Raw genomic sequence first — 25,747 nt, 5'->3', positions numbered from 1 at the left:
GTTCTTCAATTTTGACACATTCCTGCCTTCTTAAAAAGTTCTACTTTATTTATTTACCACACTTTCCCTCCATGACATGACTAGGCTGACAAACAGGGCAAGATATGGTCCAAGGTCATCTAGTGAGCTCCATAACTGAGTGGGGATTTGAACTCTGCTCTCCCAAGTCTTTGCCTTTCACTCTGACCTTTACATGTGACAGAATTCATAACTTCCATTCCTTAAGTTCTTACAATAAAAATTCTTAGCATATAAATAAGAGTCCAAGAAAAGAACACTGAAACTTGGTGTTCTTTTCTTGGACACTTATTTATGTTTAAATGCTGCATGTGAGGTTATACTTGTAAAGATTTATTACTATAAACCGGGTGCATTATTATTTTTGATTACTTACACACTTTGACATTGTATACATTTTGAATTGTCACTTTGTTTATACATTTGGTCAGTTGCTGTGTTTTCCATACATTTTGCATGTTGTTTGCACAAGTTGTTTGTTAAGGCACATAGGTTATGCATAAAAGATCCATGAAGAAAATCAGATGCCACCTTTATGCTTCATCATTAGATGCTCTTTTGTATTCAGATGAGGCCTCAGTATAATAATATAGCATTTGGGCAGAAAGATGCAACTTAATAAGCCCAAACTGGAGGCCAAAATGGAGAAGACCTGCACAGCAACCATGTATTTCCCCTTGGTACTCAGGTAGGTGGGCACAAAGGACACCCAAACACTGCAGAACACCAACATGCTGAAGGTGATCAGCTTGGCTTCATTGAACGCCCCAGGCAGCTTCCTGGCTAGGAAAGCCACCGTGAAGGAGACTGTGGCCAAGAAGCCCATGTAGCCAAGGGCACCATAAAACATGGCGACAGACCCTTCGTTACATTGCAGGACGATCTGTCCAGCCTGGGAGTGCATGTCAGCCTCTGGGAAAGGGGGAGAGATGCCCAGCCAGAGAGTGCAGATGCCCACTTGAACACCGGAGCAGGAAAAGACAATGGAGTTGGCCAAGCTCTTTCCCAGCCATTTCCTCATCCTGCTGCCTGGCTGTGAGGCCATGAAGGCCACCACCACAGTGACAGTCTTGGCCAACACAGAAGAGACGGCGACGGAGAAGATGATGCTGAAGGCAGTTTGTCGGAGAAGGCATGTCACCTTCTGGGGCTGACCAATGAAAAGAAAAGAGGAGAGAAATGAAAGCAGGAGGGAAACGAGGAGAACGTAGGAGAGGTCCCGATTGTTGGCTTTGACAATGGGAGTCTTTAAACATTTAATGAAGATTCCTAAAACAAAGCCTGTCATTAGGGTCAAGATGAGTGTGAAGAAAGTTAGAAGAATGCCCAAAGGTTCTTTATAAGATAGAAAGGTTATCAATTTGGGAATGCATTGATTTTGGTCCTTGTTCGAATGCTGATCTTCTGGACACTTATTGCAATGGCTTGCATCTGAAAAAGAAAAACCTGACTTTAGTATCACATTACATCTACTTTACATCTTTGATGGGATTACTTTCCCTAAATCTTGTATCTGAGAGATGAGGGCCACAAAACCTCCCTCTGAGGTCCACAAGTTGGCATATATGTGTTATTCCACTTTTATCCTCAGAACTTCTCAGAGTGCAAAGTTTAGCAGAGCCTAGACTTCCTTAACGCTGTATAGAAGGAAGCTTGATTAGGGATTTCAACTCAGCCCCAGAAAGTGTCCTGCCTTCTGTGACAAGTGAATTTCTGCATTTTGTCTAATACCTCACAATGACTAGTTCAAATATTTCTCATGAGTCATCTAATTCCCCACCTGACCTGGAACTCTTGTTTATATCCACCTAGAGTAATCCTGTTATGAACAAAGTACACATCAGTGTGGCAGTCTTGTTTCACTCAATTTGAGTCTGCCCCTTTCACATGTGAATTTTAGGGTGGAGTTAAGGCTGAAAAGGTGAACATGTGTCTCTGGTTTAGGTTGTACCCTTAATTATCAGTCTATTCTGCAACAACACTTCTGTCTCTCTTTGGTCAATGAAGGAATTAGTTTCTTACTCTTTACATGTAATTAATAAGAGCCTCATGGGCCGTGGCAGAGAGCGGTAAAGTGCAGTACAGATGTCCAAGCTCTGCTCATAACCTGAGTTCATTTCTGTTGGGAGTCAGTTTCAGGTAGCTGGCTCAAGAATGGCAATCCATCCTGTAAACATCTATCTAATAAATGTCGTGATGTGACATCACCCATGGGTCAGTAATTACCTGGTGCTTTCACAGGGGACTATGGTTACCTTTAACTTTATGTGTAATTAACTTGTGGAATTTCTGATCAGTAGACGTAGTGATGGCTTTTAGTTTAGTTAGTTGTACCAGGGAATTAAGCAAATTCATGAACCAGCAATCCAGCAATGGCCTCTAGCCACATAGAACCTCCATGCTGAGAAACAGTAACCCAATCAATAGCACTGCTAGAGGGGATAGCAACAAGCAAAATCTTTTGACCTCTGTGCCCCACATGCCCTCCATCCAGGGACCCCTGACAGGTCATGTGTGAAACAGGATGGTGGTCTCATCCTACATGCCAGCTCCTTGTTCTTAACATGTTCTTAACATACAAACTAAGAAAGAATCAGAGTTTGAAGTTTTTAAAACCTTCTCAGAATCAACCTTAGTGAATCTTTGCTCTGTTCCCCAAAGACTGCCCCTTTCCTCCACTGTCGCCTACCTTCCTGTGTGGAGATTGTCCCTTCCATGCACAGTGCACAGCCGTAGCAGCAAAGAGGCTTCTCTTTCTGAATCACTTTGGCATATCCAGGCCGACAGGTTTTGTTGCAAATAGAAACAGGCAGGGTCTAAAGCATGAAGACAAGGAGGACTAAACAATAAAATTGATAGAAGATTGCTGCACTTGAGTTCACTCATAAGCTCAGTACAATGGACTTGCCAGGGCTGAATACTGACATAGGATTCTTATCTCATTACAGATGCTAATTTTCTGCCCCCAAGCATTTCCTCTCTGCTGTAATTTAAGTTGATTACAAACAATTGTCATCAGTTGGCATTTTTTCATCTCTGCCAGGCTCTTCAGCTGTCCCCGTATTTGTCCTGGTTGGTCCTGGCCAGAGTGATTCATGTGATGGTCACCTCCAGGTTGGACTATTGCAGTTCACTCTATGTAGGGCTGCCCCTGAAGATGCTTCAGAAACATTAGGTTACCCAGAATGTGTCTGCCAGGCTGTTGCCAGGCTGTTGACCAATACACTGTGGTCTTTGCATATTTGGCCTATTTTGAAGCAGCTGCAGTGGCTTCCAGTTGGCTTCTTGGTCAAATTCAAGGTGCGGGTTTTAGTCTTTAAAGCCTATACTGGTCTGGGGCCATCATACATTAAAGATTGCCTCTCCCGTTTTAACCGCCTGTGGTGCTTGTGTTCCACTATGAGGACTTCTGGTGGTGCTTGGCCCTCAGGTAGCTCATTTAACCTCAACCAGAACCAGGGCTTTTTCAATTATTACCCCAATCTGGTGGCTCTATCTAAAGAGACTCCTGCCCTCTGGGACCTGTCTAGGTTCTGCAGGGCCTGTATGATGGAGTTATTCCTTCAGGCATTCCATCAAGGCAATCTTACTTGGCCTACTATCAGCTGCTTTGATTGCCATACCAAAGTGCCAATGTATTAAATTGTTTTATAGAATATATGTATCTTTATTTATGTTGTTAACTGCCCCGAGCTCCAATTTCTGGGAGAGGGGCAGGAATCGGGATAAAAATAAAAATAAATAAATTACAATATGCATTGTACCTCTGCATCTTTTAGAAGCATTCTTTACAACCAATCCCACCTTCTAACTAAGATAAAAATACTCAGTTCTCCATACCTGCTTGTGTCTCATGAAGGACATTTTGGCTCTCGGAACCTCATACCCTGAAAATCTTGTTGGTCTCTAAGGTGCTATAGATTTATATCTAACTGCTCTACTGTAGACAAACATGGCTACTGTGAGAGATCCCCCTCTCTGAGTTTGCTTCTCCAAATCAGTTGCTCAGACGTTGATACAGAAACAATCGATTTATTGAAGCCTTCAGGAGATGAGACAGGCACAGGTAGAAAGTTGCAAGTGAGGGGCTATACGGGTTTACAGAATATATTGACTCCAGGGCACTGGGGCACTGGGGTTCACACTTATTGTTATGGGAAGTTACAAGCTTGGCATAATACAAAACATCAGACAGATCCCAGGAAGTCTGGGCGGCTATCACACTTCCAAGGCCGCATCGGCCTGAGGGAGTACTGGCAGGAAGAACAGCGGGGGGGGGAAGATACATGGGCCATCAGGCCTGGCGCCTGAGACCAGAAGGTGTGAACTGCTTTTACGAGTTCACTGATAACACAGCAGGTGATGGAAAGCAGAGACACAAAGACAGAGACCCTCACATTCTGCCCCCCTTAAGGCCCCCCCCCGGGGTCCCCGAGAGGACGAGGCTTATCGGGATAAGCAAGGTGGAATTCCCGGACTAAGCGAGGAGCCGCCATGTGGGGTGCGGCCACCCATTCGTCATGAGCGGAGCCAAGGTTTTTCCAGCGAACAAAGTAAAACAGATTCCCTTTCTTCCATTTGGAGTCTAAAACCTTGGATATTTCCAAATGGGTGTCCCCTCCTACTACGGTAGGAATCTCGTGTGCGGGAGGGGGGTGGAACTGGGGGGCTGCCACATAGGGTTTGAGGAGGCTTATATGAAAGACTGGATGGACTCCTTTCAGAGTTTTTGGGAGGTCCAGTTCCACAGTAACCTCGTTGATTACTCTGGTAATGGGGAAAGGTCCCACATAACGGTCGCTCAGTTTTTTGCAGGGGCGAAGAGAGCGGAGGTTTTTGGTGGACAGATAGACTTGCTCCCCCACCTTGAGTTCCCATCCCGGAGACCGGTGTTTGTCTGCTTGTTCCTTGTACTTGCTTTTTGCCCTTTCCAGATTTTTGAGCAACCATGGCCAGGTGGATTTAACCACCTGAATCCACTCCTGAAGGTCAGGGGTAGACTGGAGCTCTGGCGAGACGGGGGCAGAACCGAAAGGGCCGAAATCCGTCCCGTATATAACTTGGAAGGGACTAAAGCCGGTAGAGGAATGAGGCGCATTGTTATACGCATATTCGGCAAATGGCAGCAGGTCGACCCAGTCGTCCTGGTGGAAATTTACATAGCAACGCAAATAACATTCTACCACCGCATTTACTCGTTCTGTTTGACCATCCGTTTGGGGGTGATAGGCGGAAGAAAGGCCCTGCTCTTCCACTCCCATTAACTTTAGGAAGGCCCGCCAGAATTTGGCAACAAACTGGACCCCCCGGTCGGAGAGGACCTTCCTCGGGATCGAGTGTAGCCTGAGGACGTGTGTGATGAACAGTTTAGCTAAGCCCTGGGCTGAAGGAAGGCCTGCACATGGAACGAAGTGAACCTGTTTGGAAAAGAGGTCTGTGATAACCCAAAGAACCGTTTTTCCCCGACTCGGAGGTAGGTCGGTGATAAAATCCATGGCGATGACTTCCCAGGGACGGGAGGGGCTCTCAAGCGGTTTGAGAAGCCCTGGGGGTTTTCCCATCCGTTTCTTGGCTGTGGCGCAGGTGGGGCAGCTGCGCACATACAACTCTACATCAGATCTCATACCGGGCCACCAGAATTGTCTTCGAACCAGGTGAAGCGTTTTTATGAAACCAAAATGACCCGCTAGCCTGGCACCATGTACAAGTCCCAATACTTCCTTGCGAAGAGAGGAGGGGACGTACAGTTTCCCCCCTTGCACCCACCAAGTGTTGGTACGTTCCAGACCAGTGGGGAGGAGATGATGCTCCTCCTCCTGCAAGGAGGCGTCCCGGAGTCGCTGTTGGAAGGCTTCCGGGATGCCTTTGAGTGTAGGGGGGGTCTCCGGTGGTCGGGCTTGGGACCGGGTGGTGACGGCTAAGCTAGGAACTTCCCCTCGCTGCTCGGGAGTGAACAGGGAGTCGACTGGGCGATCGAAATCGTTGCGATACTGGGGAAGTCGTGACAAAGCGTCGGCTAGGGCATTTTCTTTGCCAGGGACATGTCTGAGAGTGAACCGGAACTTAGCGAAAAATTGGGCCCACCGAACCTGTTTGGCATTGAGTTTTCTAGCCCCCTTGAGGGCCTCAAGATTCTTGTGATCGGTACACACTTCGAATGGCAGTTCGGCCCCTTCCAAGAAGTGTCGCCATATGGTAAGGGCATGTTTGACCGCTGCTGCCTCCTTCTCCCAAATGGCCCAGTTGATTTCAGACTGGGAAAACTTCTTGGAGAAGTAGGCGCATGGTCTCAACCGTCCCCCCTCATCCCTCTGCAATAGGGCCCCGCCCATGGCTACATCCGAGGCATCCACTTGCACCACAAAAGGCTTGGTGCAATCTGGGTGAGCCAAAACGGGTTCGGATGAAAAAAGTAGCTTCAAACGTTCAAAAGCTAGCTGGCACTGGGGGGACCATTGCAAACGGGCGGAGGGAAGCGCGGCGCTAGCCCCCTTGTCCTTGGTACGCAACAGGGCAGTGAGGGGAAGCGCAACTTGGGCAAAGTTAGGAATGAAGTTCCGGTAAAAATTGGCAAACCCCAAAAACTGCTGAAGTTGGCGGCGGGTAGTGGGGGGTTCCCAGTCCCGCACTGCCTGGACCTTGGCGGGGTCCATTTCCAACCCTTGGTGAGAGATCACATACCCCAGAAATGTAATGGAGGGTTGGTGGAATTCACATTTGGACACCTTAGCATACAGTTTGTGCTCCCGCAGCCGCTGGAGCACCTCTCGCACTAGGCGCACATGGTCTTCCATGGTTTCAGAGTAAATAAGGATGTCATCGAGAAATACCACCACCCCCCGAAACAGCAAATCATGCAAAACCTCATTAATTAATTGCATAAAGACACTCGGAGCCCCCGAAAGTCCGAACGGCATGACTAGGTACTCAAACATCCCAAAACAACTGGAAAAGGCCGTTTTGGGTTCGTCTCCTTCTTTGATGCGAATGCGGTGGTAGGCTTCTACCAAGTCCAGTTTGGTGAAGATTCGGCCCTCCTTTAATTGTGCTAGAAGGTCAGGAATAAGAGGGAGGGGGTAAGCATTAGACTGGGTGACTGCGTTCAGTCTGCGAAAGTCAATACACAGTCTTAAATCTCCCGTCTTTTTCTTTACAAAGAAAGCTGGGGCTGAATAAGGAGCCTTGGAGGGGCGTATGAAACCCCTCGCCAGATTGACATCCAGATAGTCTCGCAACACTGTCTTTTCACTAGGGCTCATGGGGTAAACCTTTCCCTTAGACAGTTTGCCTTCCCCTACAATCTCGATGGCACAGTCCGTTTCTCTGTGGGGAGGCAGTTCGTCGCACTCTCTAACATCAAAAACATCAGTAAATTGCGAGTACTCAGAGGGTAATTGAGGAGAGACTGGGGCGGGGGACCCTACCAGTGCGGCGGCTGGAGTCCTGAGTACCCGTTCCTTGTCATGCAACCCACAGGGGTTTTCGGGGAAGGAAAGCACCCGTTTAACCCAATCAATGGAGGGATTGTGCCCCCTTAACCAGTTCATCCCTAACACCACAGGGGTTACAATAGGGGCGATAGTGAAATACAACCGTTCCCAATGTTCCCCCACGGACATAATCACGGCTGCAGTTCTGTGGGTCACCGGGCCCCGTTTAAAGTCACTCCCGTCCATTTGGGAAAAACGGAGGGGTCCCGGAAGCCGCTTGCGCCGGACACCCAACTTCTTGGCAGTTTCCTCATTTATCATGGTGCGGGCACACCCCGAGTCGACCAACGCGGGGACCTCTAACGGGGGACCCCCTTTGGGTAGGGACAGATGGACACGCACAAATACATTGTCCTCTTGGGCGCTTACCATCGGTGGAGCTCCTTGCACAACGATAGGGACGGTCTGCTGCGGAGCCCCCTCTACAGCAGACCGACGGCGTTTTTTGCCGGCTGTTCCCACTCTTCCTCCTCGCAGGAAGAGGGGGACGGGGTAGTGGCCTCCGGGGAGCCGTCCGAATCAAAGACGGTATTTGTAATCCGGGACCCCGATGGGACCGTAGAGTCGGATGCCCCATCCTGGGGACGTGCGTGGAGAGCGGAGGGTGCGCCGGAGCGCCGGCTCAGTGGTCCACTTCTGCGGCGAGGCTGGCTGTCGGCGGCCGGTTTCGTCGGCTCGGCCTGGGTTTGGCGGGGAGGGGTCGGACGGCCTGAGCGAGAGGGGCATTGCGATGCAAAGTGACCCTTTCCCCCGCAGATCAGGCAGACGCCGGCCTCGAACCGCTTGCGGCGTTCCGCGGCCGAGAGGACCCCGCCACCCCCTTGCCGGAGTTCCCGGCCACGGTCACCCCGGGGCCTGGGGTCTCGCCCAATCCGTTGCTTGGACAAGTTCAGGAGTTGTTTGCGATTCTCGATGTCAGCAGCATGGCGAACCCAACCATCCACATCCGGGGGGTTCCCTTGCATGAAGGCCCAATGTTGGAGGTCTGGGTTGAGACCCTCCCTGAAACATTGTACCAAGGTAGCCTCACTCCAGTCCAGAATTCGGCTAGCCAGTGACTGGAACTCACTTGCATACTGCGCCACCGACTTAGTCCCTTGGCGCAGTTGCATCAGGGAGGCTTTAGCCCGCTCACCTAGAGTCGGGTCCTCAAAACGGTTTCGGAGTGCTACCATGAACTCGTCCAGGGTTCGCAGCACCGGCGAGCGGAGTTCATACTGCAACACCATCCAGGCAGCCGCCTCCCCTTGCAGTAAGGAAGCCACGTACTGCACCCGGGACTCCTCAGAAACGAAGGTTCGGCCTTGTTCCCGCATAAAAATGTCTACTTGGACCATAAAAAAGGTCAACTGGTCTCCCGACCCGTCATACGTGACTTTCAGGTCCCGACGGGCCGGGGGGGCAGGGGTTGCGGGCGGAACTACTGGCGCCCCGTCTGGGGGAGCACCGGCTGGAGGTTGCAATTTCAGCGCATCTAGGGTCGTGGCCATCTCACCCATTACGCGTTGCATGATCTCCATCTGTTCCTGCATAGCCCGGCGGTCTTCCTGCCACTGCTTTCGTTCTTCCTCCATGAGGGCCTCTTTGCGGGCCGGGTCCCCTTCGAGTCCCGTGCTGGGGAAGGCCAACCGGCGATCCTTCGCCGCAGTCCGCGAGAGCGACCAGCCCTTGGGAGAGTCCAGCCAATAAGTGAGCCCCCGGGGACGTCCGTCCCGATCTTGGTCGGGGGCGCGACCCTTCGGTTTCTTTGGCTTGGCTCCCTCCTCTTTAGGGTCCGGCTTCTCCGGCTCGTCCGGTTCCTTGGGGGCATCGGGGTTAGGGGTGGTGTCCTCGTCGGCTGACATTCTGTCCAAAGCGGTACAGCTGCAGTCCGAGAGGCAAGGACTTGCAACTTAATGTGAGAGATCCCCCTCTCTGAGTTTGCTTCTCCAAATCAGTTGCTCAGACGTTGATACAGAAACAATCGATTTATTGAAGCCTTCAGGAGATGAGACAGGCACAGGTAGAAAGTTGCAAGTGAGGGGCTATACGGGTTTACAGAATATATTGACTCCAGGGCACTGGGGCACTGGGGTTCACACTTATTGTTATGGGAAGTTACAAGCTTGGCATAATACAAAACATCAGACAGATCCCAGGAAGTCTGGGCGGCTATCACACTTCCAAGGCCGCATCGGCCTGAGGGAGTACTGGCAGGAAGAACAGCGGGGGGGGGAAGATACATGGGCCATCAGGCCTGGCGCCTGAGACCAGAAGGTGTGAACTGCTTTTACGAGTTCACTGATAACACAGCAGGTGATGGAAAGCAGAGACACAAAGACAGAGACCCTCACAGCTACCCTCTGAAAGCAAAAAATGTTACACGTCTCTGTGTTAATGGAAATGAGAGCCAACGTAGAACTGCCGATGGAAGATCTGTAAGGAACCTCCCCTTGTGTTTTAAACTTTAAATTGCAGCTGCATGGGCCCGGATTCATATTCAGCACACAGCACTGGAGAGGGTGGGGTTTATACCCATTTGCCTACTCCATTTCTCACTCTGACATCTGTCATCCTGAGGTGCTACTCCCCTGCAGAGGATATAGTGGTTGGGGACGGGAGGAGATCACAAAAACAGGATGGAGAGTTAACATCCCTTTCCCCACATCACCACCTTTATCTGATGTAGGGCCCCATGTGGCTACAGATGAAAGTCTAGAAAATGGCAGAACTCTGTTCTCATAATGTCTAATCTGGCCTGATGATAGAGATCTTCTTAGGGTATCGTGCAACGTGGTGACATCACTTCCAAGGAATGCAGCCGGAAGTGGCATTATGGTGTTGCATGATGCCATTCTGTCCAGTTTCTTCCCCTATGTTCCTGGGGTTTCCCTCGCTAGGCTGGCAAACCTAGATACTATGATAACATCAACTGTTGTTACCTGCATACCTCTATAACTATGTCCTATGATGCAATCTCCACCAATTCCTGTGAAATTAGACTAACTGGATTTGAATCATGTACCACATATAGTAATAACAAGTTATTAGAGGGTATAGGATGGTAAAAGTATTAAAGATCTGGTTTCCCTACCTGGTTGAACCAACTGGGCCACACAATGGCATTTTGGTCAATGATGAGCTTTATGTCTGAAGTGTTCTGCCTTTCTATACTCCCAACTTTCATATTAACAATGGACTCATTGGGAAATGCAACCCAGTTCATAATATCAAAGTTATCTGCAAGGTACCTGTTCTTGTCAAAAGGAAGTGCCTCTCTGGATTCATTGTAAAACTGGATGTTTCTGAGGAAGGGATGGAGCTAAGATGACACAGAATGCAGAAGCATTAAGAAATTTCAGGGAGCCATATTAAATATTTCAGCCCTGCCATTGGGAGCTCTATAGTGCTGTCTTAAACAGGATTACACCCTTATAAGTCAATGGCATAAAAGGGTACAACTCTGTTTAGAATGACACTGCTAATGTCCTATGACACAGGGTCTTTACTCATGAGCCCCAGACACAGTGACTTTTTCATATTGACATTGAACCTGAGGACACTTCCTAAGTTACAGTCCTTAGAAATATAATCTTGGTTCCACATCCTAAAGACAACCGTTGGTGATGGACAGCTGTAGGGCTGTGCAGAAATCCCCTCCCCCGTAAATTTCAGGTACAGGTTTATTGAACCCAATTTCCCCCCCAGGAAATCCGTAATAAACTAAATACCCATATCGGTAAATGGGTATTTAGGCTTTATATCCCGGTTCCCCCCCAAATTCAGGTAGTATATATGGAATTTTTTGAGAGTTTTTTTTTTGGGGGGGCGTATTTTTCAAGACAGAGTCACCAATTTTCAGGGTAGCTACAGGGACTCTTCTTGCCCTAACCCCAAAATTTGGTAAAGTTTGGGACAGGGGGTCCAATTTTGGGGGCCCCCAAATGGTTGCCCCCACCGCCATAGAAAAGACCCAAGAATTATGGGAAAACTCAGTTTCCCGTGAATGCTTGCAATGGGCCTGCGCAAAGCTATGGGTAGCATGAATAATAATTGGATAATTGTCATTAATAATAATGAGATGCCGAACAGATTCCTACACTGATCAAACTGCATTCCAGGAAGGGAGAGCCAGACGTTATAAATAGCCTAATACATAATCTTGAGCTCACCATAGCTGCCACTCTGTTAACTGCAATTTGAGCCACATTTGAGTGTGCCTTTTCTTGAATCTGACCACCAAATCATCTAGCTCCATGCCATATATTCTGCCTGATGACTCTCCCAAGTCTCTGGTAGAAGATGCTGTACCTGCTTTTCTATCGAGGGAGAGGGTGACAGCGGGAATCTGTTTAAAGAGCCATCCCCCTCTTCTCGGGGCTCCCGAACCACCCGAGAAGAGGGGGGTGGCTCTCTAAACAGATCCCCGCTGCCAAGTCTGGCAGCGCAGATCAGTAAAGACCCACCCGTCTGCCTTCTCTGGAACCCCGAGAAGAGGGGGGTGGCTCTTTAAACTGAGCCACGCTGCCAGCCTTGGCAGCGGATGTGCTGGTGTAGGCCAAGGGCCGGGGGGTGCCCGCAGTCCTCAGACGTGCGGGAGGTATGTAGCCCCTTTTGGAGCAGGTGGCGAAGATTATGCTGTTTACCGAGGTCAGAAGTCGGAGGGGTCATCAAAGAAGGCAGGAGTCAATGGCCGGAGAGATTAATCATGAGAGGTAGCAGGAACACAGAGAAACTGCACGGTTGCTTCCGCAAAGTGAAAGCACGCCTGCACTGCCTTTATCAGTCAGTGCAATTCCAGGCTAGGCTTCATCCTGAAACGACTCAGCACCAGTTCTCTGTCTGCTTAGCCTCTCCAAGCGAGCACTTCTCCTTCTACCTTGCAGAACCACACACTGCCGAGTCCTGACACGCCTATCAGGTTCAGGTGAGCTTAGAGGGCTGCCATTCTCAGCTTCCACTGCAGGGGTTGGGGGAAGAGTAGCTTCTGTCTGCCCTTGTTCCATCTCTCTGCCTAGCTGTGGTTCCTGCTGAGTTGTTTCAGGCTCCTGTGCTACTGGCTGCAATGGAGGTACTGAGGGCCCAGAGGCAATCTTTTCCTCCACTTCAGCTTCAGAGTCCTCCGAGTCCTCAGCTCCCAAGGCAGGGCCCATGACAGCAGGGATCAGTTTAAAGAGCCACCCGCCTGCCTTCTCGGGGCTCTTTCCAAAAGGCGGGAAAAGGCAGATTGGGGACGCTGAATTTGCACGAATTTATTCGGAGCGCTCCTGAACTCGCTAAGTTCAGCTCGTCATTTTCCCGCCTTTTTTTACTTTGGTTCTATCCAAACTGTAAACTGCTGAATCGGGGCAAATTCGGCTGTTTTTCAGTTTGGATGGAACCGAATCGACAGCCCTAGCCTTTGTTCATGACTGTGGCACTTGGAGCATCACTGAGAAGTACATTTCGTACCAAAGCTTGTCCAGGCTCTTAACCAGGCCGAGGCCTGTAGCTACCCTATCCTACCTTGAGTACCAGCTTTTTTCAATCTAATACCTTTGCATAAATAGCCTGCTTTTAAATATTGTGACATGACAGCTTCTATTTAAAGAACAAAAGGTTGGTTTTAGGACCTTTTTAAAACAAATTTTAAAAAATCAGTGACAGCAACTCTATCTACTTGGGGTAGATTTCTCATGATCAGTGTCACCCCCATGATGCGTACATAGTTCTTTCAAAAGTAAAGGCTCATTGCCTGCTATGACAATGATTAAGGCAGGGTGCGTCAGTTGAGAAAGAATTAGAGTCAAACAGAGATCATCAGCTTCTACAACCTGGGCTCCCTTGCAAATCTATTTGAACTCCAAATTTTCACTCATGTTGTCTCTGGTCCCCCAAAGTAAGAAACTGAAGGGGACATCCTGGAGACTGAAGAGCTAATGCTAAACTTGTATTATTCTCTCATTTCAATTTTGAATGAAAAGTTGCTCATAGTACTATTAACATCTTTACTGCTTAGAAACATAAAATATACCAGTCACCTAATTCAAGATGTCTGTGACTGATTTGCAGCCACATGCAATGTTTCATGTAGCCTGTATAAAGTACTCCGTAAATGTATTTTTACAAAAATCTATTTTAAGAAAGTTATTTATCAGGAAATAAATGTTTAAAATAATGGCTTTTAATCTACTTTAATCTAGATGCTAACAAATAATAAGAATTAAATCATGCACAGAAATACTTGGTCAGGAACAGTGGTATAGATGTTCCTGGTGGCTTTGAAGAAATCACTGATTTGCCACTTATTTCTTTGAAGCTCCACCTGGAAATGTTGCTGCCTACCAAGTGCAGAAGGCTGCGCATGTCTTTGCAACTTCTTGACCAGAAGTAAACATTATTGAGATAGAAGTGACATTACTGCACTGGAACTGACCCATGCCTAAGATTGCATGACAAAAGGTACCTGCATGACAAACTTGAATTGCCTGTATTTGTACAAATCTCAATCTGGATCCACGATTGAGCAATCCATAATAATTTTTTCAGTGAACCTGTGAGGGAAAAGGAATACCTGCCAAGGATGTAACCTTTGAGGTCCTAGCCATTTCCCATCTATCATCATTATCTGATTGGACCTGGATGTATATGCAGCATTTAAGGCATGAGCCAGAGATTGGATAATGTTGTAAATAGTATAGCTGTCTTGAGACAGAATTCTGTCAAGCAGTTCCTGGGATGGAGTCTCCATATCCTCCTTCTCTGTGCATCTTCTCCAGCCTTTCACAAACATGTGTTTTGAATACGAACAGTGAAATACTTCCTCTCCAGTTTTATTGATATCAGAGAGGTATGAATCAAAACTGTAATGTTTTGTTGTTTCCTTTGTCTGAATTAAGAACAATGAACCATGGATATTCTGGATATCAAAGACCTTGTAAAACCATGTCAAACTGAGGCCATGTAAAATTGTTGTGATCCAAACTTTCCCAACCATGGAATGTTCGACCATTTCAAATTCTTTCATCACAGTTCCTAGAACAATCATGGTGTAAGAATCCTCATGGTAAACAACTACATTGCATGTTCTCTGCTTGAGAAATGTAACCAGATTGTCCAACAGTGCCTTTTCCAGCTTAAAGGTCGGGATCTTTTGTGAGAAGCAGACACAAACACCACTCCTGGCGACTATGGTTGTGAAAGTGCTCATGAAGTTCTCTCCCATCTCATTGTCTGGAGCTAAGAGACCGATCCACGTCCATTTGAAATGCAGCAGTATCTTGACAATGCCCCCATATTGGGATTCTTGTTTTGGGACCATCCGATATAAAAAAGGGAACTGAGTTTTATCTTTGGCAACATGACTACCAGAACCATAACTGACCTAGTAAGGAGAGGAAGAGGTTGGTATTTTGTTTGTAAATTCAGATAATTCTCAGGACATTTTTTAATCTGAAGGCCAAGGAAGTCAAGAGCTTGGGAGATATGTGACTGGCTCTCCTGTGCATTTTTTCCCCTTGTAAATAGTAGCCATCCCCTTCCCACTGGAAGGGGACTGGATCTACCGAATGTTTTGATGAGGCGTTAACCCTGCCCCTGTGGCTATTTTTCCAATTTCAATTGCTTTTTTGCGGCTGCCGTTTGCCTTGTTGGATAGTGTCAACCACCCAGGTCATTTCCTCATTGCAGTTGCTGATTTCTTATGAACCTACCCAACCACTACTGTTATAATCCAGAATCTTACTTTGTGTGCCCCCACCCTTTGAGATTAACAGGGAAAGGGGAGAAGTCATGACAATGAAATTCTGGAATTCTCTCCTCATACAGAATAGTCTGCCCCCTTCTGTTGCCATCTTCCGCCAGTGGGTGAAGGCTTTTTTTTTTTTTGCCCGGCATTCCCTCAGTGATCCCTCCTTTTTGTCCTTTTTTAATGATGTATTTTTGTTTGGTTTTAATGTTTTTTAAGGTGTGTTTTTATAATGTATGTTTTTAATCTGTTAGCTACGTTTGTGACCCTTATGATAGGAGAACTGCAGGGTATCAATTCTGCAGATAAATAAATAAGTCAATAATCTCATTTAGTTTGACTCTAAATGTATTAAAATGAGCAAAAATGTATGTTGTTAGCCCCAGCACACACACACACACACACACACACACACATGCACACACCACACCACACAAACAGTTCATACTTGTGGGATTTTGTAGGTGCCCAACATGGTGGAAATCTGGTTGGAGATTTCTGAGTCAGTTCCTTCCACAACAGCTAGCAAGTTCTTTTGTCCTCCACAGTTATAATTTGGAACATTCTTCTGTCCTACAGAAGGAAGGTCTACCATGGCATTAGAAGTCATCCTTTCATTAAAATAATTCTCATAGAAGTTGTAGCCAAGTGTGATATTGGACAAGAGCCTGGGATTCTGGTTGACCTCATGAATGGCAAACAAGAATGGCAAGATGTACCAGTACACTATGTCTCCTATGCTGCAATAAAATAGACAGGTCGCATTTGTATCTTCCAGTAAAGAGAAACATGCCCAATTGCTGCAGTCTAAAATCACAATAACAAAACTCTCTGTGTTGGATCCCTTGATTCTTCAGCAGAAGACATTGACAGTCACTGAACTTTCCTTCATTTCCCACTTCCCAGCAATCTCACATTACTCCCGTGGACGTATAGCCACACAAATCCAGAGGCTGCAAAAGGGTTGGAGATAAAATTGCCCTTTCTGACTCTTCTGTTAGCCTCACTGAAGCCTCCTCATCCTCAAGGCTGTTACTCCACAGGGGTTGCATGCTGCTAGGAATAACCTTTCCTATGGTGAGAAATGGTGGAGGTGGGAGAGAGCTGGGATTGTTGGGTCCATGGATTGCTGGATCCCACCCTCTGTGTGTTCTCTTGGTACAGTGATGTTAGTGTCTTGGGAGTCACTTGTGGCTCTTGTGAGCCTCATTTTCCATTCTGAAGCCTATTCCATGTTTCAGGAAAGGCCATGGAGGATTGGGAAACTGCAAGACTCATGCTAGGGATGGAAGTAAAGTGCCCATCCTCTCCAAGAACACTCCTGCACCATTTTCTACAGCCTCTGCACTCTCATCTCAGCACTAGACCGCTCCTGGGAGGAGAGCAAGCTGCCTGCAGAGAAGAGATAGTAAAACCACCATAACCACCACCACCACCTCATGAAAAAAGAGCAAGCTGGGCACAGGGTTGTGGTAATGGTTTCATTTCCATTTCTCCATAGCCAGCTTGCTTTCTGTCTCATCTGTTGTGCCTCATGCTGAGGAGAAAGGGAGAAGGCAGGATGGAAATCCCTTCCCTCACTTCAGATATACAAGGGCAGGGCAAGATTCAACAGTGGTGGAGAGAGACAATCCTCCATGTACAAGGGTAATCTGGCAATTAAAAAGGTTATAATAGTTGTATATTTAATGCTAATAGTTATGTTTTACCTTATTGTATGTGTGCATTTGTTAAGGTGATGCAAAGGGCACACAGTATTCACATGGTTCTTTTGGTTGATTATAATTACAAATGTGGCCACAGAGTCCCACTGTCTTAAAAGAGAGTCAGCATGGTATAGCTGTTAGGGACAGTGGACGGAAAAATTGGGTTTGATTCCCCACTCCTTTACATTAGTGGCAGACTCTAATCTGGTGGCCCAGGTTGGTTTCTCCACTCCTACACATGAAGCCAGCTGGATGACCTTGGGCTAGTCACAGTTCTCTTCGAACTCTCTCAGTCCCACCTACCTCACAAAGTGTCTGTTTTGTGGAGAGGAAAGGAAGTAGATTGTAAGCCAGTTTGATTCTCCTTAAAAGGTAGAAAAAACTTCTAGAACTAAATTCATGCTAGCTCAGATCCAAAGCATGAAGCACAACAGCTGATCACTACATGATAGTGCCGATGGAGAAAACAGCACATCTCACAACACCCAAATTAAAATTTTCTCCTAACGCAAAGCAGGGATTGAACCAAAGACATGATTTCCCAGATACAAGTCCCAGAGAAAAGATACTGTTCATAATAAGAAAAGACATCTGGAAAACATGAAACAGAGAACCAAAACAATGCCACCGCACGATTACTTACATATAAAAGCTGGTATTAGGAGGTATTGGATTAAAAGCATATGGCAAGAATAGAGTGTTTGTTGTAGATATGATCCCACCAATGAGGTGGTCTCCTGGCTTGTAATAATTCAGTGGGTCAGGTTGATTTGTTTTCAGACTGAATGGAAGTGTGTTCTTCGCCCCCTTGCTGGGAGCATAAGGCAGCAGCAGCAGAAACAGTAGGAGAAGCAGCAGTGTCATACTGGAAATGATTGCAGTAGTCCCCTCCTGACGCCAACTGCTCTCAGCTATACGTCCTGCTGATTAGAGAAGCCACCCTACCCCATGCAAGAGCACAGGCGCCGTGACTTTACCAATACAGCTTGAGATCAGCCATTGCTTCAGATTTGGTAGTGGTATTAAATCTCAAACTGGTATAGTCCCTGCCTACCCTAACATTCTGGCTACCCTCTCAATAGCACAGGAGATATTTATGCCCTGGCCATTTCAAGCTCAAGAAATTACCTCATTTTTACTTTTGATTCTGGTGTTATGTTGTTGATTTTAAAGGCCATCTTTGGAAACAAACTCCCTTGAGCTTTGGGGTGAAGAGTAAATCACTATGGTTTAGAAAATTATAAGGTGAAGAGTAACCTCTGTGACATATACCTGTTGCAATGAGTCACTTCACGCCGCAGATGCAAGGATGGAGTAAACTAGTTTGTGAGACTGATCACTGTGGTTGTCTTTCATTAGTCAGTGGGAGGGATCAAGTCAGCAGGGTTGGAGTAACTGTAAGTGAAACAGGGCCACAAAAACTCCAGGCCAAAACTATTCCATTAGGATTTATGTAGATGATTATACAACATGCACCCATTATTCCCGAACATCATAAACAAGCACCTGTGGACTGTGGTCAATTATGCATGGGAGTTTTACCTGAGGTTTGTTGCTTGCTGGACCCACACTTTCCTGTTGGGAATTTATGCACCAGCAATCTCTAACTTCAAATCAAGTCCCCGCCCCTTTAAATGTTGCTTTGTAATTGGCTTACTTTGTAGAGTTTACTGTGAGAGAAAATCCCCCCCAACCCAATTGCAGCATAAAAAAGCATTTTAAAAACAAAAAACAGAGCAATCTGAAAAGGGGCAGGGGAGAAATCTAAACTTCGGTTTTAAAAAGCCTTTCTTCTGCTCAGAAAGGGCTTTGAGGAAGCAGGAAGCATTTGAATCCCCACCTCTTTACACGCTGTTTTGTAACTGGCTGTGAGAGAAACCAAGCTTTCATGGTCTGTGCTTTGCCTTATGCATGGGGCTTTCACCTGGGCTGAGCTCAGGAGAGAGGAAAGAATTGGGTTAACAGAGGAACGAGAAGTCCAGAGGTTTGTGAGGGCTGGCAGCGAGGTCATCTCTAATGGACAGAAAACTCATGCATAACTCCAACCGAGACAGACCAGGGACAAATATGAGTGAAACTACCCATGCATAAATGACCTAAGTGAAACCATTGGTCCAGCTAGCTCAGTATTGTTTACTATGGTGAGGGGAAGCTCACCCAGATGGTAGTCTTTCCCTCTCTGAGATCTTTTAATAAGATTTCCAGAAGATTAAACCTGGGATTTAAAATTTTCAACGCATTTGCTTCAATGCATTATTGAGCCTCCCTGAGCCCGACCCTGGTTGAGAACGGGCAGGATAAAAATCTAATTAACAAACAAACAAATGTCTCCTCTCCTTTCTTTTTGTAACCAGATCTGTGTTAGAGTTATGGTCCCACCTGGCCCAGGTGAGTTGCACCCAGAGCGGGGAAGGTGGTGCCCAGTGCTGTGGGGTGGCCAGCCTGTCCATCAGGTATCATAGCCTTGTGGCACACCTCCAACTCTGCCACCCGAGGCGATTGCCTAGGTGTGCCTAATGGACAGGCCAGCTCTGCCCTTCCTGCAGCATGGCTCGTTCGACACAGGAGCAGTGAAAGCAGCAGGGTGGAGGTGGATAACACCCCTCTGTTATGTAGCACACAAGAGGCAAGGTAACTAGAATCTTGCAGGGCTCCACCCCCGAAATGTCCAGGTATTTCCCAACCTGGAGCTGGCAACCCTCTGTGTGCAATATGTATAAGTATGGATGTCCCTGTGAATCAGGTTAGGCTGAGCGAAAATGACTGGCCCAAGGTAAACTAGCAAGTTTCATGGTAAGCAGGGATTTGAATTCAGGTGTCCCTAGTCCTACTCCAACTCTCTAATCACTACACTACACCAGCTCTCTTGAATTGCTTAAGGAAAAAGTTGTTATTGCCTATTAGCATGATTGACACCATTTTTTTTACCTTGCTCAGAGCTAAGACTAGACTTTTGTACCCTAGGAGTTAGTAGAATAACAGGCAACCTTAGAAGCAGTTCCAGATGGCTGAGCATAGCTGTTTATCATTAGCCAAGGCCATAGTTTGCAGAAAAACAAGTTTTAGACATGCGCAGTAGGCCATCACCTATGAAAGTGGGCTTCAGTAGATGATTGGATGCTTTGTGTTGCGATGCTTTTGGTAGTGTCGAAAATAAGGCAATATAATCGATGTAACATGGAGTATAACTACATGTATTCATAGGTGTGGGGTTCAGAAGAATGTACTGTGACTTTGCAGTTAGAAAGGATTTTTTGGCCATGGCATAATAAAATAGTTTAAAAAACTTTTACTACCTCCAAGTGATTAATTGGACTTTGAAACCCTCATTGGGATCCAAAGATTTCATCTCATAGTCCCTCAGTTACCTTCAGCCATGTAAGAATTTTGACCAGTGCACTATTTTTCTGTATTCTCTGTGGAGCAACACACTGTTTTCCCTTGATTTTCTGCCTGTGTTGATTTTGGCTCCCCCCCACCAAATACCCTCCTTGTTCTTGATTCTTGCCATTTTTTGTTGTTATGCTTTGCTTAAAGATGCCTTCCACCTCTTTTTATGTTATAGTTTACAATACCCCCTTCTATGTCCCTTCCCTATGGTATGTGAATCTTTTATATTGTTATTATATAACGTTAATTATATTTTTCAGTTTTGATAGAATACTTTAAGAAAACCTAAAATCTGTTTTATAGACCTTCACAAGATGCCCTGCCTCACCCCAATTTATTTTCACACATGTTTGCATCAGTTTTTATTATGAATATGCTTTTTAAAATACAAATGCTTCAGTTTATTTTATGCATTTTTAAAGTTACTTGGTTTCCCTTTTTCTTCAGTGCAGGCATGGCTGTCAACCATTTCCCCTCCTTAGCCTTCACAGTATTGTGTTTGCTTTACTCACATTCATATATCTATCACAATTAAAAGAATATTCAGAAAAATGCAAAATGCAAACACATATCGATCATATTTTTAATGCCATCATCTTCTAAGGAGCTCAGGGTAGCATGCATGGTTTTCTTCTTGGCCATTTCTCCTCATAAGAAAACAATGACATGACTAGGCTGACAAACAGGACAATATCTGGTCCAAGATAATCTAGTGAGCTCTATAACTGAGTGGGGATTTGAACCCTGCTCTCCCAAGTCCTTGCCTTTCACTCTAACCTCTACATGTCACAGAATTCATAGCTTCCATTTCTTAAGTTCTTACATTTTTTTAAAAAAAGACTATTTTCCAGACTTGGGACTCTCATTTGTGGTTTTTCTTCTGGCCAATACCTTATTCTCTTTCCACACTTTCCCTCAATATATAATATCTTTAGTCTTTTCACAGTTTTGCTCTCTCTCCTTTTCTCTGTTTATGTGGTTTTTCACTGCTTTTTGTGCATCTTTTTGCAGTTGTATTTTCCTTCAGTCTCAGAAATTAACACATTATTCAGTTGGAACTCTATTTTTCTCTCACAAAGCCTCAAAGTTCTGTACAGTTAGATGCAGTTTTTTGTAAAACAACAACAACAACAACAACCAACTTTCATTTCAACTGTTTCCCAACTGTCAGTTTGGTACTATTTCCAACCTTCCTTTCATCACGGTTAGGGCTTTCAACTTGTTTCTAAAGTTCTGCCTTTATTGTAGTCCTCCGGGAGATTTTTTGTGTGACAGTATTTATTTGCACATATACAGGAATAGAACACATACTACAGGGCAGCAGTGACTACCTTCATAAAGTCAGGCCTACTGGCTTTGAAATGGCATGTCTGCTTGAGCCGAGAACCTCTTGACTTGAGCTGAGAGGCTGCTCTGCCCCATCAATACTTTTGAGGTGTCCTTCTCACATTCATTTGCACATGGCTTTTCTCAGACTGTATATAACATTATAGATATTGAAATCAATTGCCACATCTCTTTTTTTTCATGTTTTATTAGAAAATCAGCCCTGACCTGGATGGCCCAGGCTAGCCTGATCTCATCAGATCTCAGAAGCTAAACTGGGTCAGCCCTGGTTAGTATTTGGATGGGAGACCACCACGGAATACCAGAGTTGCTGTGCAGAGGAAGGCAATGGCAAGCTACCTCTGTTAGTCTCTTGCCTTGAAAACCCTATGGGGTCATCATTAGTGACTATGATTTGATTTGTGTGTGTGTATGCAATATGGGCCTGTATGCAATATGGATGGCCCACGCTAGCCTGATCTGGTTAGATCTCAGAAGCTAAGCAGGATCAGCCCTGGTTAGTAGTTGGATGGGAGACCACCAAGGAAGTCCAGGGCTGCTATACAGAGGAAGGCACTGGCAAACCACCTCTGTTAGTCTCTTGCCTTGAAAACCCCATAAAAGGGTCGCCATAAGTCGGTTGTGACTTAACTGCACTTTGCACACATACACATTACTAGGCTGACCATATTTCCTTGAGACAAAAATGGGACATTGGGATGGCAAAAATGGGACAGGGGTTGTGTAATATTAGTATAACATGATCAGAGCACATTTCTGTGAGAATTTACCCAGCCATGCCTCTATGCAGCATAAGAAAAGTCAGAACTGAAGGAAACAAACGTTGGAAGTGTAATGAGGTGCAAAACGGGACAAAATTGACATTTTAATTAAAAAGACAGGATGGATGGGAAATATGATAAAAACGGGACTGTCCCGTACCAAACGTATGGTCAGCCTACACATTACAAAATCATGTCTCTATGCATGCCCAGGGAATCCCCTGAGAATGCAGAAATATGTAATCCTTTCAATTTTATCCTGCTTTACTGCTCTGCTGACTGGCATCATACCATCAAGTAGGTTTGCCAGGTTGGAAAAGACCTGGAGTATGAAGAAGGAAGGGTTTGGAGAGGGGCTTTAATGGGGTATAATGCCAAAGTGGCCATTTTCTACAGGTGAACTGATCTTTGTTGTCTGGAGATCAACTGTAATCCCAGGAGATCTGTAGCTACTTCCTGGAGGTTGGCAACCCTACCACCAAGTCTGAGTTGCTCATATAGTTTGCAATATGTATAAGGCATAGCAAATAGATAAGAATAATATGGCATGTAAACAATACAACTGGGAGCGTGCAACAAAACAATGAAGATTGTTTAAGCTTACTGTGCATCTACCCCTTAAGCCTAGCTCTATATGGCTGTTTTCCTGTAGGGCTGAATTTCAGAGGTTTGTTATCACTCAATTATAGATCCAGGCTTGGGGTGTGTGTGTTATACCCAGGCCTAGATTCTATCCACTTAGTTTTTTATTTTCCGCTGGGAAGCCTGATGAACAGGAGGGAAATTTTGGGATGGTAGGAAGGGAAGAATCCTGCGGGGTGGTGTCCAGCCCCAGAAAATCCATCATGTACATATGTCCAGCTTGTTGGAGATGCTTGACTTTATATATGAATGTCTAAGGGCATGGCTAAGAGGCGTGAACCTGTTTCCTTCTCTACATATAAGATATGTGATTGTGAACACCTGAACAGGGACTATGTCTTCATACATTCAGAAATGCAGATCATTTTTTAAAAACTGTCTGGTAGGCTCTCTGCTTCCACAAACTGCCAGAACACCCAAGAGTGAAACCTCTGCTTTACAGGTAGGGTTGCCAGGTCCCTCTTCGCAACCGGCAGGAGATTTTGGGGGAGGAGCCTGAAGAGGGCGAGGTTTGGGGAGGGGAGGGGACTTCAATGCCATAAAGTTCAATTGCCAAAGCGGCCATTTTTCTCCAGGTGAACTGATCTCTAGTGGCTGGAGATCTGTTGAATTAGCAAGAGATCTCCTGCTACTACCTGGCACTTGGCAACCCTATTTACAGGCCATTATTACACTTTTTCTTTTTGCTTGAACAATTTGTTGAACCTCAGAAAGACAAGCAGGCTTAGTACAAGAAATTGCTGTGTTTCTTGTGCGCTTGTTATTTGTTTCCAAGGTGATCTTTAGGAAATCCATTGGGCTTTGGCCAGAAGAAGTCATCAAAACTTTGATAATGAGAATGGAAGTAAAAACCGCCTCTGCGGTGGACTTGACTGTCTCTGCAACCTCAGGCAAAGGAGCGCAGCTGCAGAAAACATGTTTGCAAGAACTCGTTGGGAGAAAGCATAGCAAGCAGATGATCTTCTACGGAGTTTTAATGGGAAAAAAATAACCTGATGAGAGCCAGGTTCAAGATAGTCATTTCAGAAATAGGCAGATGATCACACAGCATTAACTATACTTTATAGAGTGCCTCTGGTATAATTGGCACTTTACAGAGAAGCAAAGAGAGCAAGTCTCTGCCCAAAGGAGTTTACAGTTTAGATAGATTTGAGTCCAGTAGCACCTTAGAGACCAACAAGAGTTTCAGCTTTAGAACAGTTTTAGACAGTTTGTAGTGGATGAGATCCCAGATGGAGGAAAGGGAACAGAAAGGGAACAGCCGATAGATCAGTTCACCTGGAGAAAATGGCTGCTTTGGCAATTGGACTCTATTGCATTGAAGTCCCTCCCCTCCCCAAACCCCACCCTCCTCAGGCTCTGCCCCAAAGATCTCCCGCTGGTTGCAAAGAGGGACCTGGCAACCCTAGACAAAAGGCCTGTACACATAAGCTTCCCCAGTGGCTAATAATGGCTCCCAGGGCCATTTGAGATTGGGAGAATAGCATGGAGAGACCAGGAAGCCCCGTCTCACATACTGTGGTCAGACCTATGTATTGCCTGGGAATGAAGTTAATAAGAACATAAGAAAAGCTATGCTGGGTCAGAACAAGGCCTATCAAGTCCAGCAGTCTGCTCACACAGCAGCCAACCAGGTGCCTCTAGAAAGCCCACAAACAAGATGACTGCAGCAGCATTATCCTGCCTGTGTATCACAGCACTTAGTATTATAGGCATGCTCCTCTGATACTGTGGAGTAGGGCTTCTTAAACTTTTTTTTTTTATATAAATTTTATTAGGTTTTATACTAGAAATTTTCCATTACATTGAACAACATCTATAACAATATCAAATTTCAATTCTAACTTAAAGTTGTTATAGTTCCATATCATATAATAAAAAATAAAAAAGAGAAATGGAAAAGTTTTTTGACTTCCCCTTCACCTCTATCTGCCTCTTAATAAAAAGTTCATCCCGTCGTAGGTAATCTAATCTTGATAAGCTATCAATACCATATATAGAAAAAAAAACCATAGTCTGTTAGTAAATATACTTATACTTAATCATTATAAAAAAAATCAGAAATAATCCTCTGGATCAGATTAGAAAGTATTCTTCCATTCTTCCCATTTTTAACTCATATTCACAATAATGCATCCACGCCCCCCATTCCCCCAAAAACCGAACGTCATTTTCTTCATTTAGAATAGCTGTGAGTTTTGCTATTTCTGCCACTTCAAACATTTTAACAATCCAGTCTTTTTTTCTCAGGAGTTTCTAGCCCTTTCCATTTCGCTGCATAAAGCAGTCTCGCAGCTGTTGTGGCATAAATCAAAAAAGTTCTTTGTATTGCTAAGTCGTCTGGAATCATACTCAGTAGCATCATTTCTGGTGTTTTGGGTATATTCTTTTGTAGTATTAATCTCAATTCATTATAGATCATGTCCCAGAAGTCTTTGGCTTTGTCACAGGTCCACCACATGTGATAAAAGGAACCAATTTCTTTATTACATTTCCAACAAGTAGGGGACATCGTTTTATAAATCTTTGCAATTTTCTTGGGTGTTAAGTACCATCTATACATCATTTTATAAATGTTTTCTCGCACTGACTGTGCTTTTATTCCTTTTAGATCTTTGGACCATAGTCTTTCCCATTTATTTAAAACAATATCATGTCCCACATTTTGAGCCCAATCGATCATAGTTG

At 45.5% G+C, this 25,747-nt stretch overlaps 1 protein-coding gene across 1 annotated transcript in view; it reads right to left on the bottom strand.

Moving 5' to 3' along the window:
- LOC130473351 (vomeronasal type-2 receptor 26-like) overlaps nucleotides 1–18,097 on the bottom strand; it is a 30,551-nt gene extending 12,454 nt beyond the window's left edge. The window contains exons 1-6 of the mRNA XM_056844875.1: nucleotides 18,048–18,097; nucleotides 15,662–15,953; nucleotides 14,041–14,850; nucleotides 10,582–10,809; nucleotides 2,708–2,834; nucleotides 746–1,449 (exon numbers count right to left, since the gene is read on the bottom strand). Of these exons, the coding sequence (XP_056700853.1) occupies nucleotides 746–1,449; nucleotides 2,708–2,834; nucleotides 10,582–10,809; nucleotides 14,041–14,850; nucleotides 15,662–15,953; nucleotides 18,048–18,097 (2,211 nt within the window). The remainder of the gene's footprint in view (nucleotides 1–745; nucleotides 1,450–2,707; nucleotides 2,835–10,581; nucleotides 10,810–14,040; nucleotides 14,851–15,661; nucleotides 15,954–18,047) is intronic.
- Between the last annotated feature and the right edge of the window lie 7,650 nt (nucleotides 18,098–25,747).

This window comes from Euleptes europaea, chromosome 1 (genome assembly GCF_029931775.1).
Source record: "Euleptes europaea isolate rEulEur1 chromosome 1, rEulEur1.hap1, whole genome shotgun sequence".
NCBI lineage: Eukaryota > Metazoa > Chordata > Lepidosauria > Squamata > Sphaerodactylidae > Euleptes > Euleptes europaea.
This window is presented reverse-complemented; position numbering and strand designations above follow the sequence as displayed.